This window comes from Ctenopharyngodon idella, chromosome 5, assembly GCF_019924925.1.
Source record: "Ctenopharyngodon idella isolate HZGC_01 chromosome 5, HZGC01, whole genome shotgun sequence".
Lineage (NCBI taxonomy): Eukaryota > Metazoa > Chordata > Actinopteri > Cypriniformes > Xenocyprididae > Ctenopharyngodon > Ctenopharyngodon idella.
In genome coordinates this window covers 28,824,902-28,840,870 of record NC_067224.1, presented here as the reverse complement: position 1 = coordinate 28,840,870, position 15,969 = coordinate 28,824,902, and the positions used below count along the sequence as shown (strand labels likewise).

Below are 15,969 nucleotides of genomic sequence, written 5' to 3'. Positions count from 1 at the left end.
GATTTTCACTCAAAGAGCTTATATATGAACATTGTGATATGGCATCTCACTCCAAGGCGCCCTGTTGTGTTTTACAGCATTTTACACAAGCAAATATGGCTATAAGATGTGTTTGCGCATCTATCTGAATGGGGACGGGACGGGACGTGGTACTCACTTGTCTCTGTTCTTCGTGGTGATGAGGGGACACAGTGATGCCTTGCTCAAGTGGCCTTTCAATCAGAAGGTCAGTCTGATCAGCTTATAACATTGTGTGTCTGACCATTTTCTTTCCTGAAATCCTGATGGACTTTGGAAGTGCTCCTTTTTTTTTGTACTATTAATTTATTATTATAACATGCAAAAAAGGCAATTTGTGGTATGACTCCACAATAATTTAATGACATTCTTGAAATAATAATTGATGATATTTGTTAAAAAAAAAATTGCCTTAAAAAGTAAGATGTTAAAGGGATAGTACAAAAATGAAAACTCTGTCATCATTAATCACCCTCAAGTTTTTCCAAACCTATATGAATTTCTTTCTTCTGCTGAACACAAAAGAAGATATTTTGAAGAATGTAGGTTAACCAAACAGTTGATGGGTCCATTGACTTCCATAGTATGGGGAAAAAAAAAAATACTATGGATGTCAACTATTTAACTGTTAATGACATGATTCAAAACATCTTTTCATTCAACAGAATTTTCATTTTTTGGGTGAACTATCCCTTTAAGAAAATATACTACTCTTCTAAGGGTACGTTTACACGGCAACAATATACAAAAAACTGAATTTTTTTTTCTTTGTAAAGATGACAACGTTATCAAAACTTTCCCCGTTCACGCGGATTCGTGAAAATGACTAAAAACGCTGTATTACGCATGCCAGACAAGTAGTTGGCGATAGTTGGCACACGCGCCAAATGTTTGTACCTTATTTTTACAGTTTACTACACTTTGATATTCTTCTTGTTATTTCCATATAGTAGCTAATAAATCGGAAGTCTTGCACATTCACAGAAAACGCGTTGAAAAATAAGGTGGATAGACTAAACATGTAACACGCGTGTGCATGACGTCACCGTTTTCACAGATTCGTGTTTTTGGAGTTTACACGGAGATGACGATGTTATAATTTTCAACTTGCACTTTGAAACCCGTATTCAAAAGTTTGCAAAGCTGAGTTTTCAGCAGCCATTATTCTAGTCTTCAGTGTCACATGACCCTTCTGAAATCATTCAAAAAACAAACAAGAGCGATTGTGTTTTTGATGGTTACCACCACATGACATTGTTAGTCATTAAATTTTATACCATTTTCAAGACTTCTTGTCTTTAAAAAATGGTATAAATGTTTTTCAAAACCATGTGAAACCAACATGGATACAAAGATTAGATTTCTAAGAACTTGGCACATGTGTGTCAAACTAGATTAAGGCATTATTTCATTTTCTTTGTTGTGGAAAGTATGTCATGATTCACCCACATTTAATGTGTGAACGTGGCCATTTTTCATCTCTTTGTTTGTTTCTTCCACTGAATAATGAATGACTGGCTTCAGTTTTGCATGTATTCATATCTGTCTAAAGTCCTTTTTGGTAATTCAAAAGTTTATCCAACACCTTGGTCCTTAGGTCACTCTCATGTTGCTGGATCAGAACAACAGGGAGCACATCATCGATGCCTTCCGGCCAGACATTTCCTCTTCCTCCTTCCAGAGGCCTGTGAGTGACATGAACATTGCCAGCGGCTGCCCTCTCTTCTGCCCTCTTTCCAAACTAGACTCCAAGAACTCCTACATCCGAGATGATACTATCTTCATCAAGGCCATTGTTGACCTCACAGGCCTTTAAAGTGTCAGATGTTGCTGCTCCGCCATACTCCTTTCTCCAGCCTGTAGTGGTTCCCGTGCAGTACTTTTTTCCTGAGGCATGTTCCCTCAGTCTGAGCTCCTTGCCGTGCTTGGCTGAGCCCAAAGAGACTACGGTACCCAGTGCAATACTGCGCTGGGCGTGACGCCACTCTGCATTATGTACCAAAATCGTTCCCAGAGTTTGTGCAGTTCTGCTGTAATATAGTTGCCCTTTGGGAACCTCTCACTCTCTCGTAGTGGGATAGCTGTCAGCTGTGATTGTAACGTAACTACTTGCCTGTGCCATAGATGTGGCACCTTGCCTTTTATAGAGATTGAGAAGACTTTCTCCACAAGACAGACGTCATTTCATTTCCAAGCGCTGAGCTTGTGTCGTGCTCGCTATTTGGGTACTTTTTCCTTTCCTTAGTGTTTGAGGTACTTGTAAGTGAATGTTTCATGCGTAGACGGACATGGAATCACACTAATGAATGATGTCGATGCGTTCATTTTGCGATCTGATAGTTAACTTGCTTCATACTCTGAGTATACGCATCGACAGTCTTCTGACATTCCCTTTTAGCATTTTGTGCCTCGAATGTTTCTCGTTTTCATTGGTTCTCTGTAGTGGTGGACATTGCTTGAATTCCCAAAGTCCCAAGTGCAGAATTTGGGTTTTGATAACCTGCTTGTGAGTTGAGGAGTTTGTGTGTGTGTGTGTGTGTGTGAAGGTGTGACTTGATTTTTGGCCTTCGTTTCCATTTTCGGTGTTCTTTGATGTATTAGTTTGCATGTTGGATCTGTGGAAGATACATTCAAGTTAGCAGCAGACCAGGTGTACACCCTGAGCCTGAGAAGCGAAGGCAGTTTCATTGTAAAATCACAGTCGAAGACAAAACAACTAAATCACGCTGGTGTTAAAATCATCCAGTTTTCCTTTGGACCTCAAATGCCTCATCAGCCGACGTGGTTATACACTAATAAAAGGCGCAGCCTTTAGCCTAAAGGTAGTGTAAGTAGGACAGATAATCTCATGTGCTTTATTGTGACGTGGAAAGGCTGATGTTTGTTAGCATTTTGATGTTTTCCTGTGTTTTTGGGTGTTCTGTTGATATTGTGTTGCTTTAGGCAAACATTATGGATGCCATTAAAACTATATGACTTGCTTCGGACCATGTCGATCAGTATAAACCAAGCAAGTGTTTAAGAACTCGTAGTCAGTGATTCCTGTCGTCTTTATCCCAGAAAGACTGTGGGGTTTGCATTCTGTAAATGTGCTAGAAAATGAGGAATGTGATTTGTTATGCCATTTTGAAGTAGCCTTAGTCCTTAATAGACAAACAGTTCAATGCATTTTATCCATGAGATTTTTTTCTTTTGGTTTATTTGCAACCAGAGAAGAAATTTATTAAACATATACAATGCATAACTCCTACATAAGGGCTTTTAGTATACAGTATGTCTTCCATGTAAGCTTTTCGGTCTGGTTATTTTCTGAGATGCTTTTTAAAGATGCCTTTATGCTAACAAAGCACCTGGACCCAACCTATTTTCAAACCAGTTCCCACAGATATCGAAACCTCTCTGTGCATGAGATGTTTTGATAGAGAAGAAAAAAAAACATATTGTAAATTATTGGTTTACTTTGTAGACCAACATTTTTATTTGTATTTCTTTACCTTTTTATCTGTTGATTGAGATTCAGTATATGACAGTTATAAATGTGAGTGTGGTATATTGTTTAAGTATAAATAGATAAACTATACAGTGTACACAGTTTTACAACTGGTGTAGCTGTGGATATAACAAATATGAATCATAAATATATATTATAGATTTATATAGATAATAAATGTACTATTTCCTGTTGGGATGGTTTCAAAATGTGTTCGGGCTCATTTTGGGCTTTGGTTCTCTTTCACTTTGACAGCATCCTCTGAGGGAATGAGATTTTGAAAGATCTTCCGGTTTTTCCTCACTCTCTCAAGAACCTGTCTACATGGCTAAATCTCACCGCTGTAGATTTCCCAGCTTGCTTTTTGCCCCAATGAGATTTCAAAGTACTTGTGTGAATAGTTCTACAGGTGTGATGTGCCTCTAGCATAACTGCTTCTATACAAATGTTCTCTATACATAGCTTTAGCTAACATTGCATGTGGCCACTGGCCAGGGTGTTGTATTGTAAATCATATTAATAATATTCTTTAAGATTTTTGGAAAACATACTTATTATTTAGCTATTTTGAGTAGCCGTCACTTGATTTAATAGTAGTAGTGCACACATTTTAGCTTGTGCAATTATACAAGTGTCCTTCCTGTTCATGAGTGTAAAATCTACTTGTTTGCATTCACTCGATCTGGGCTCACATTCATACGCAGAAGAGGTGAATAGGAAATGCTTGACCTTGCGTGAGTGAGAACCCCCTTTATCTGTAAGAAATAATGTGTTAACTGACTCTGACTTGCGTTTTATTTTTGGATAAGCATACACTACACTAGAAAATGTGCTATTTTTTAAGTTTTTGCATACCGTCGAGATTAAAACTCACAGAAATAATAATTTATGGAATCCAGGACTGATTTTTTTTTTTTCTTTATCAGCTGACTAAGATTTGTATACTTTTACTTCTGTATACTTTTTATTCCTGAGGTTGCATTTCATAGAGGTTGCTTTAATAATCAAACTTTCTACGTAACTTTGTATGCCTTTCTCATGGTGTCTCAGTGCCACTGATCTTCCTGATTCTGTTTTACAGAGCTAGAGATGTTACTGTGAAGGCACTGTGGGTTTCTTCCGCAAATTGTGGTAGTTGATGTGCCAAGGAAGGAACCTCTGTGTGATTCATCCTGTGTTTATGGTTTAATCCTCAGTGATATCTAAAATAAAGTCTTTTCTGTTCTCTTCTTTCTCCACTCTTCTATGGTCAAAAGTTCTGTTTTATATCACACATGACCACATGGTGGTGCTCACGCACCATTATTCGTTATGTACTACGATACAGGGTCATTTTAGGAAGATGAGTTGAGTTTAGCAGACAATTATTTCCTGTTAGCTAATGTGATTATTTTGTACACTGTAATGAGTGAATCGAAGGTACATGTCCAAACATAATCTCTACATCACGTAAATGCATTTCTCACTCTATTCCAGGAAGTACGAGTCTGTTATGGGGGTGTAATAAAAGGGCTCCTCAGACTGATGGCTTTCACAGAGTCCAGTGAAGAGCTCTTGAGTTCAGGGTTTCCCTGTTGGACTGAGAGCTACAGTAAGAGGTGAAGAGGGTGATGTCTGAGCAATGGCACTTTCAGGGGAATCTCACACATCCCGGGAGGCACAGCTGAAAGTGGTTTGTTTTATCTGATTAAAAAGTATTCAGTTGAAATTCCTCATGGTGATATAATCTATGGAAAAGCTGCTTTTGTTGTTCAGTAATCTACAAAACATTGTAGGGGGAAAATGGACTAGATCTTTGTGTTAATCTCCGGAAATGTATACAAAAGAAAGATTTCAAGATAGCCAGTCATGATGCCTAATAGCATAAAGTGGATGAAATATGGGCTTTATGAATTTGATTTCAACATGTCAAATGAAAGTACAAGCTGGAAGATTGCCTAAGAGGGCTTTTTTGTACAAATAAAGGTTGTTTATTGGCATTGGTGGTTCCATGTAGAACCTTTAACATTCATGGAACCTTTCCATTGCACAAAAGGTTCTTTATAGAGGAAAAAGTAATAATGTTCTCGAAAATAATGGTTCTTTAAGGAACTGATTACTTTAAAGTTATTCGTGGAAGCCTTGTTAAACTCTTAAATATATTCAGACCACTTTGTCACAAATGTAAATGATGTCAGAATTGTCATTTTTGGGTGAACAATCCATTTCAACTGATTTTTATAGGGGCTCAATGCATTTTGCGTGCATATGCTATATTATCCGCCCCACCCCCCTCCCCGCTTGTTCTGGCAGAGAAGGGCAATGGCAGAGATCTTCCCACTAGACAATCTTCAGTTAGGCTTTTTGTCCATGACTTTTCCCATGGGCAAATCTGGAGCTCTGTATCACAGTTAACAGACCCTAATCTGAGGATTAACAAGGGGGTATCCCTCTATCACAGCTTCCTCTCTGTGTGTAGTCAGCAGATAGAAAATTATGGTCCTAAAAGGAACAAATCTGTCCAATGCTTGAGGCTTGTCAGTATGGCTGGGTAAAAACTGATTAATCGCAGTCACTTCATTTGAACGAACCTGATGTTGTTTCCTAAAATCATAAGATCAGTGGTTGCATGATAATGCATTTGTACAGCGCTTTCTATCCTGCAGTTGTGATTGCATTCTGTTAATCTAATTAACTTCAGTTCATAGTTAGGGCCATTTTGCTACTAGTTTTTTTTTTTTTTTTTTTTTTTTGCATCTTCAGCACCATGCTAAAAGAATATTTTCCCTTAGTTGTGAATGTGAGTTTGCAGTCATTATTGAATTTGATGCAGTGAAAGACTGTGTACCACAACTACACAAAATGTCGTTTTCTTGAATACTGCACGACCAGTGTAGTCCAATTCACAAATTCAAACATGAATTTCTTTAATTTGCACAATAGGCTTAAATGCTGAAATGAATACTTGTTGAAATGGAATCAAATTGAAATCCAAATTTAATTTAATTTAATCTGTATTGATACTCAGCCTACTTTTCACTGATTATAAGGTTGACCATTGCAGCTCAAACTAATGTCAGGCACAAGTATCAGTTTTCTTTTCAGTATCATAATGTTGTTTGATTTTACCCTCAAAATATTGTTTCAAGTCAAAAAGCAGTGTTTTTGACCCAATTAGCCCCATTAGGATGCATTTTAAATCCTTCATTCTGGTTGCATGTAATCATGCGAGTTATAGTGTGTCTGTTCTTTTGTCATATTTATTATGTACAAGACAGGTGAACTGCAGTTTAATCATCTGCTGTATTAGAGAGTCCTGTTACATCATCCGGGCATAGAGGCTTCCTCTGAGTCTGTTTCCCCTGTAACACACTGATTTCCCATCATCTCAGCAGCCCTAAAGACATCTCCTGTGCTGGGGCTCAGGTTACCATTTAGGGATCTACAAAGAACACTTTGACCCACTTGAGAAAACAGAGTCAGACATCCTCCTGGAGCCCAAAAACTGCTGATTTATCTTAGCAGAAACAGATTATACTTGCTGTACCACAGGCTCCTTTAAGTATTGCACCTGATGCCAATGTCAACCAGCAAATCTACTCGAAGGAACTGTCGTAATGCTTAGAAAAATAAAAGGCAGTAACTGCTTTTTTGGGTTGTCGTTTATGCAGTGACTTTTAAAAAAAATATGATTTTCAAAAAAAAAAGCATGCCTGATTGGAGATAGTAATATGCTGTATGACGAATATGTACAACTACTGAAAAACTTTGTTGGTTAAACTTTGTTGATTAAAATAAAGCTGAAATAAAATATAGACGAAAATTAGAAATGTTGCCTTGACAACTAACTGAAATATGTTTAAGTTGAAGCACTAAAATTACTAACTAACTGGAAATAAATAAAATTTAAAATTGAAATGAAAATAAATAAATAGTAATCTGGTTAAAAAAAAAAAGAAAAAAAAAGAAAGAAAACTTGCAGAGTTTAGCTTCAACCCAAATTAAACACACCTGAACCAACTAATCAAGGTCTTCAGACTCACTAGAAACTTTTATGTAAGTGTGTTGGAGCTAAACTCTTGGCCCTCCAGGAGCAGGATTGGATACCTCTTGATATAAATAATATAGCTCAACAAAGGAACCATTAGTTTAGAGTATACTGATTAGAGATCGACCGATACGGGTTTTTCTATAACCGATGCCGATGGCCAATATGTGCTGCCGATTTTTAGGGCCGATATCTTGAAGTTTTCCCCTTCATTTGCATGCTAAAATGTCACACTAATAATAAGTGGATGCACAACATTTCTAAACTTAACATCATTTATTGAACACTGACTTGATTTACATAAAAGTTTTAGAGCATTCAACCAAGAAGGGGAGCCAATGGATATCACACAAGAAGCAACGTGCAAACTTTGCGGAAAAGTTATGCCGGTAAAAGCTTAACCTCGGTCAGTATTCAAAGTGAAAGTAAAAGTGACGGAGCTGCCTGACGCTGCATTAACGGAGCATTTTCTCTCAGAGACGAATTTCAACATAATATGCTGATAACGGTATATAACTGTCTTAATTTATTCCATTATTTCTCTTGTGGCCCGTACATATAGTGAAACAAATGAGAAGAACAGTATTTCGTGTTAAACAGCTTGTTTTTTTTACTTTTTTTATTAAAGTTGGTGCTTGAAGTAGCCTAAAGCTGCTCTTAATTTTCATTTATGACTGCAGTGTTAGGAAATATAGACTTAATAATTTTAATTATAGGTCTAATTCATTGTATAATAGACCTAATTATTATTCCGGGGCAAATTTATTATAATATTAATTTAATAATAAAAGTAGCTTACCTAATAGTAATAATAATAGACTAGAAGAATGTAACAGGCTTACATTAATTGGAAATGCCAAATCCTCTTAATATTGCCGATATTTGTCGGAGTAACGTAGCCCTCAGTCACGCTGCAGTGTTTGTGAGAGCTGCCGCCTTCTTCACCCCAAGCACAGAGTGAAATTCTTCGACTCCGATACAGGAAAAATAAAACAGAACTAATAACATTGGGGCTAATATGTTAGCAAGCAATCTGCTGGTAGTTTTAGACTACAGTCCTTAAAGTTAACTACAAGTAAGCGAACCTTCAACCAGCTATATAGAATTATGCCAGTTCCCGACGGTTTTATGCTATCCGTTGTTTCTTTCACTAAGTGGAGCAACACTTCATAGTTTACTAGTAATATATAGTAAATATATGGCCATAGGACTTGGAAATATCAGAATTTAAGCCTTAGGCTACCTTTATCTCCCAGGACTGTTGTTGAAACGTTTGGAAATTCACATGCGGCAGCAGCACATTCCACCGCACCAATAACACAGGGCTGCCCGCGGACGTGCCTGGCTTTAAATCGGCGCTACTAAACACGGATATCGGCCGATGCCGATATATTTAAAAAAGAAATATCGGCCGACCGATATATTGGTCGACCTCTAATACTGATCAACAAAAACCTCATTTGATTGGATACAAGAATCAGTCAATTTGCTTCTATATTGCTGTATAAATAAACCTTTTTGGTTACAATTTGGTTATATATAGGTTATATATTGGCCCACAACATTCTTTCAAAAATCTTCTGTGTTCAACTGAAGAAAGTAAGTCATACAGGTTTGGAATGACATGAGGGTGAGTACATGACAGAATTTAAATTTTTAGGTGAATGATCCCTTTAATGTGAGTGTAAAGCTCTCTTGCATCACAGAGGCAGGGCTCTGAGGGGTAGCATAGCAGGTTTATGGCTCACAGTGGGGAAAGTTTGAGTGGTCTTTTGGGGAAGGTGACTGGACGGAATAGATCTACCTGCTGAGAGAACAGGCTCAGCACTGACGGAATCATGCTGAGAGTGACTGGGTTTTCTAAGCCTTTTCCCACATGGAGGTTTCCATGCCTTTGATGGCTGCTTTAAAATGTCTGACGGCAGCATTTGTATGTTAGATGGAAAATGTGTGTTCTGTAATCATTCCCTTTCCTGTAATTCATCTTCATAGGCATTGGAACTTTGTCAAAAACAGCATTTAAACCAGCCTAAAATATGAAGAATGTGTTGTTACACGTGAGGTTATGTGACTAATTTATTCATTTGTAATATCATTCTTTAAAGCATTTTCTAGTGACAAAAATGGTTTTTAGTCAATTCATACATGTGAAATAAGAGATGTTTGTTGGTTTTGTGTCAGCATCTTAAAACTGTTGGAGGCTGTCTTCAGGGAAAAGTCCTCTTCTAAACCCTAGGAGATCTTTTCATGTGGTGGACCTCCAGATCGCATGCATTTTTCATGGCTGACTTCACTTCCATGGCTGCTTCCAGTCTGCGGCTCTACCTCATAGTTCTTCAAAAGATTTGGTAAGGCTTTAAAATAAACTTCCTTCATCACCATGCTTGTTTTGACCAATGTGTTTGACATGGCGACTGCTCCCCAATAAGCATCATTAATCCTTGAAATTAAAACGTATAATTTGCTTTAAAATAAAAAGTCAGTGTCTATTGTACCACTATATTATTTATGGTTTTTATAAGTATGAGTAATGAGTATGGATTCTGGAATTACTGGAAGTTTTCCCCCATGCCACATAGAGGAAAGAGTTCTGGAACTTCTGATGTTTGGCAGTTCTAGTAGTAAATAACTTGTGTAGAAATCAATGCCGATCAATTATCAGTAGGAAAATAGCATGTGGCTTACTATGTATCTCTCTTCTGAGGCATACTGTTGGCTGATTTGGAACACTATATAGGCTACAACTCAAATAGCATAAAGCGACGTGCAATTGATTCCAATCTCATTTTTCAAAACTAAAGCAAGCTATTTCCTGTGACTTTGCGAGACTTCAGATTCATTAGTTGACTACAGGTAAACTAAAAGAAAAACAGTGTAGTAAACTGTAAAACTATTTGCACTACAAAGTATATGATTACAAAGTATTTATGATTACAATAATAAATTAAAATAACATGATAAATAGCAGTTTGCAACATTAAGCAGAATAACAAACACATTTTGTACAACTAAAATAACAGGAAGTGGCTAACACAGGAAGCCTTGCCATTCTAGTTAAAAATGGCCAAGCCCACTTGCATGATTAAAATAAGGTAAATAGAGTGTAATGTTAGCTTGGTGCTAAGCTAATTCCTTAAAAAATGCATTGGAACACACAAACACTGGACAAAATATTTGTTTTATTAGATTTAATTTTTTTTTTTTTTATCATTTCGGTATTAGCTTTAGAATTTGGGCAAAATCAAGTATCTCATATAACAACTTGATGTTGCTATCTACCTTTTGGACTAGACTTTGGGTTGGAGTCATGCCTGTCTTAAATGTTAATATGTAGGTAGTTCACTAGACTTGGTTACATCTCTTCTAAAATTTGAATATTTTTTTTTTTACTTTAATTGGGAGTGCTTCAACTTGTAGTACGTATATTGGTGAATTTCCAATCAAAAATGAGTATTAAGCTTCTCCTGGTTTCATCTCCTGCTTTAAAATTCATAGTGTCATCTCAACACTTCGTTAACTCAGCATGGCCAATAAAAGCAGAAGGTCAGAGGTCAAAACTGGCCCCTGTAAGGTACACACCCCAGTTCTCAAGGTCAGAAAATGGTCCAAAGTTGAGAGCAGTGCAGTTGCTCCCAGGAGGCAGAGAGTATCTAATGACACCTCAGCAGGATGCTGGATTGGTACATGTCAGTAAAAAGGGGCCCTAAGGTTGTCTAGGTCATTTCTCTTCTTTCTTTGCTGCATTCTAATTGGACAGGTGGCGACAAGTGGTGTGAATGCACAAGCATATGAAAGGTGAAAGGGCTGGGGGTGAAAGCAAGGTCTGAAGGGATTGCTCAATGTGCATTGGGTGGACATCGCTCGCCACTGTGTTGCGGTTCATGACTGCAAAATGTTTCCACTGTGCACTTTAGTTATATCAAACATATAACGTTTTCTTCCGTGACCACATTTCAGCATGTACGTAACTCACCGAAGCCACTAATGGTGCAATTTAAATCCAAACAGAGCAGAGCAGCATTTTCTCTAATTTCAAGGAATAGTCTCGAGAGTATGTAGATCACGAAATGAACGCACCCTTAAGAGTTTTTAAAGGCTGTATTTATCTTCTGTAGAGGGAATTTCAAATCAATGGTTCCTTGAGCGTGCAGAAGGCTGTCAAACAGTAACATTTAGATAATTTATGGCGTTCCTTTCACATGTAGGAGAAACAGTTAATTTTCTACTTTTTACCCCCATCTGGTAGTGCCTAAATGAACTATATGCACCAGAAACTCCAGCAAATCAAAAGAAATTCCTTACAGGAAGGTAGTCGTTTGTCATGTTTAAGACTAAAAGCATGGCAAGAAAACTAGCATGCTTATGTGGCAGAAAGGAGTGAATTATGAGAGTATCAGAGGCTTATCCATGCATTCTTTCAGGATGGGCAGCTCACAGAGCTCATGGAAACTTGTCTGTGTGCTTGAGAGTATTGATATTTACAGGGGTTGGGCAATAAAACTGAAACACTGTCCAATCTAGTGTTGGAGGATTCACACCTATATATGCATTGCCTGGTGGCTAATCTCCACTGATTGCTCATTTTATCAGTAAGAGCAGAACAATAGCACAGCTGCAGATAAAATATTGCAATTCACACAACATAATGGGAGACATATCAGAGTTCAAAAGAGGACAAATTGTTGGTGCGCTTCTTGCTGGCTCATCTGTGACCAGGACAGCAGGTCTTTGTGGTGTATCGAGAGCTATGGTATCCAGGGTAATGCTGGCATACCTCCACGAAGGTCGAACCACATCCAACAGGTGTAACTGATGATGCAAGATGAAGCTGTCTGGGGATGTTTATGTACTAACCCGGCCTGTATCCAAAAAACAAAACCACAGCTGTACAACTCAAGGCAGAATTAAATGCCTACCTTGACTCTCCTGTTTCCACCAAAACTGTTTGTAAGCAACTCTACAGAGTCAATATTCATGGTCGGGCAGCTATAGCTAAACCTTTGGTCGCTCGCACCAGTGACAATTGTCAGTTTGCATTGGTGCCAACAGTGCAAATCTTGGGCTGTGGACAATGTGAAACCAATATTGTTCTCTGACGAGTCCATCTTCACTGTCTTTCCCACATCCAGAAGTTACGATGTGGAGAAGCCCCAAAGAGGCTTAACACCCAGACTGCTGTGTGCCCAGAGTGAAGCACAGGAATGGATCAGTGATGGTTTAGGGTGGGATGGCATTCCCTACTGTGCTTGATGGGCAAGTCACTGCCAAGGATTACTGAACCATTCTGGAGAACCATGATTCAAACAATGGTTCAAACATTGTACCCTGAAGGGGGTGCCATGTATCAGAATGATAATGCACCAATACACACAGCAACATCTCACGTGGCCTGCACAGTCACCAGATCTTAATATTTTTGAGCCACTTGGGGTTTTTTGGAGGAGCACCAGCATCACATAGTGACCTGGCCACTGTTCTGGAAGAGGAACTGTGCAGGACTTGTATCTGTTGTGTCTTGTATCCCAAGACAAATTGATGCTGTATTAGCCACAAAAGGAGGCCCTACACCATACTAATAAATTATTGTGGTCTAAAACCAGGTGTTTCAGTTTCATTGTCCAACCCATGTAAATTGAGATGCCTGCCTGCCTGCCTTCTAAAGGTTATCAGTGAATTTGAATTCCACAGCAGTTTGTATATAGGTTTTTGTTGTAGCTTAGAAACGTTCCATTTCAAAATCTTTCAGAAATATTTTAAGGCCTCATAGGTATGTTCATGATGACAAAACTGAACCACTGCATAGCCAACTTACTTATGCTATACAGTATATGATACCTTATTTTAGCCACATTTTAAGGCTAAGAATACTGTATCAAAATAAATAAATCCAAGGTGGTGGACAAGAAATGTTGATTATAAATTTACTTGTTTGCCATTCAATACTTAAAAGTATAGATAAACAGTTCAATGCAGGTGAAAAGCATTTTTTTTAAATGTATTTTTATGCTTAGAGTATTGTGCTGTTAGCTTAGCAACATGTTAACAATAAAGGAGTATCCTGTAAGTTTCTGCTTGCTTATGAGGTTCCATGAAGGTAAATATGCTACTTAAAAGTGTGGTCACAATAGCAAAATATCTATGGAATTTTGTGGCCAAGAAGAAAGATCCATTGTCAATAGTGTAGTGCTGAATGAAGCACAGCTTATACAGAAGCTTTCAAACCAAGCGTCTTTCAGCTAGTCATTGCAGCAAATATGCACCAAAAATGTTGATCATGCAAAATTCCTGATAGCGTTGATTCCTATCGAAATGATTGGATTTCACATGTGAAAATTTGGCAAACAGTAAATGTGACCACATTTTTAGAAAGCAGATAAATATGTAGGCTGTAGAAAGCAAGGTTACAACGTTTTGGGGAAGAAAAAAAAACTGCACATTACATTGTTACTTTTATACTTTCACCAGATTCTTGCTAAAGCAGTTTACAAATGGCAGTGGCATCTAACACTGCCATTTTGCAAATTGTGTTATTCATTTAAAACTATGCATAACACACCTTGTGGCAAAATACAGAGCCTGTTTCAGAGCTGCTCAGCATTGTACGCATTGAGTATGATTTTATGAAAAGATTTAAACCAACTGGAAACTGACAAGTTTTGGCTTTTACAGTAGACTGATTTATTGAAGAAAACCTGAAATGGTCTGGAACACCAGGTGCTTGGAATGTACAGCTGGAACACAACAGTGAAAGTAATTTTAAGAAGAATTCCTCCAAACAAGAAAATCACTGTATTTAAAAATGTCTGAAGGACTTTTTTATATATATATATATATATATATATATATATATATATATATATATATATACATTCCAATAGAATTTTAATTGATTTGGATGAAAACCACAGCCATTTAGTCCACATTTCCTATTACATGTTATTTAAAAAGGTGTAAGCAATTAAAAAGAAAAGACTTTCATGGTGATTTAAAGTTTGTTGAAGTTAGTTGTCCTTGAGTCTTCAAGTAGCTCTTTAGGCTTGGCTATCAACTCAGTCTTCATCTAATTTTCCTTGTGAAACGTCCTCGCACTCAACAATGAATCCATTCTTCAGTGGTTTTATAACTTAGCAGAGGTTTGTGTGGTTAGATGTAGAGGAGGCTCTGTCTCTCAACCCCCTGGATCACCAGGCTTTATTTTCTTTTCAGGAACATGGCTACTGTGAGACAGGAGGGCCTCTCGAAAAGGCTGTGTTTTTCTTGTCAACGGCTACTGTTTTTGTTCGAGGGGCTTGTGTTCTCGCTGATCGAGCGTTGCTGACGTGGAGAGGCATGGTGCTAAATTAAGAATTTCCCTTCACATCTGCAAAAGCCTGCGAGAAAGGGAAAAAACTGTTCGAAAAAGCAGGAACTCAATATGGCTCTCATTAGGAAGTGTATAAGCAGGGGTTTATTGCATGTCTGCAGTATGTTCAGCTTGGCGCAAGCAGTCTCACAGATGTTAGCACTTTGTTGCATATTTTGCACTATGCTGACTGATGTAGCAGCTTGATCTTCATGTTAAACTTTCGAGTAACATGATTTGTCTTCACAGCTAATGAGAAACTTTTCTTTTAAATTGGCTTTTGTCTTTTCTGTACAGGACAGTGAGAAGTAGACGGGGAAGCTGAGAGAGAGAGAAAGGAGGAACAGGTCGGGGAAACGGCACAGGATGGACCCAAACCTATGTTCCTATGAGCACGTGCACCACCCACTGTGCCATGGCTCCAACAGCTACAGAGGAAATTGAAAGAGACATGAAAAACACAACTCAAAAAGTGGGTCATTTGGAAATAAAAAGGATGTCTGTTTTAAAGAAATGAAATAAATTTCAAGAATATAAATACAGAGCAAAGCACAGAATATATGATGATGTTCCACCTTTCTCGAAAGCTCTCAGGAGGTATAAGGAAGGAACATGGGGACATGGTCTAACAAGGCGAATGGTATGATTGAAGACCACAAATATTTAAAATCCACCTGAAACAGGTTTTAGTCTTTAAAATCAGCGTATCATTTTAGATAACATTTTAGCAGTGTTGAGGAAGCTATTTTGAAACAAACACTCAAAATTAAACAAGACTCTCTTTTGAAGAAATATGTAGCTGCAGTAATAAAGTAGCTAACTACTTAAAGGATCAATTTATATCTATTTATATATAAATTATGCATTAAATTGATTAAAAGTGACAAAGACTTTTACATAGTTTACATCAAGTATTCTATTTCATATAAATGCTTTTCTTTTGAACTGTCAACTCATCGTATAATCCTGAAAAAAACATTATGGTTTCCACAAAAATATAAGCAGCACAACATAGTTTTTCAACATTGATAATAATTAGAAATGTTTCTTGAGTGCCAAATCAGAAAATAAAATGATTCCTGTGACATTGAA

At 37.5% G+C, this 15,969-nt stretch overlaps 1 protein-coding gene across 6 annotated transcripts in view; it reads left to right on the top strand.

The window, feature by feature from the left end:
• The window catches only part of traf2a (Tnf receptor-associated factor 2a), a 24,232-nt gene extending 8,263 nt beyond the window's left edge, over positions 1-15,969 (top strand). For 3 of the 6 annotated variants that reach the window (XM_051892831.1, XM_051892832.1, XM_051892833.1), the window contains 2 exons: positions 78-226; positions 1,616-4,738. In XM_051892831.1, the coding sequence (XP_051748791.1) occupies positions 78-226; positions 1,616-1,834 (368 nt within the window). In that variant the 3' untranslated portion in view covers positions 1,835-4,738. Of the gene's footprint in view, positions 1-77; positions 227-1,615; positions 4,739-4,984; positions 8,044-9,527; positions 9,884-15,174 lie in introns of those variants that run through there. The other 3 variants (XR_007930141.1, XR_007930142.1, XM_051892834.1) reach the window with 3 other exon arrangements.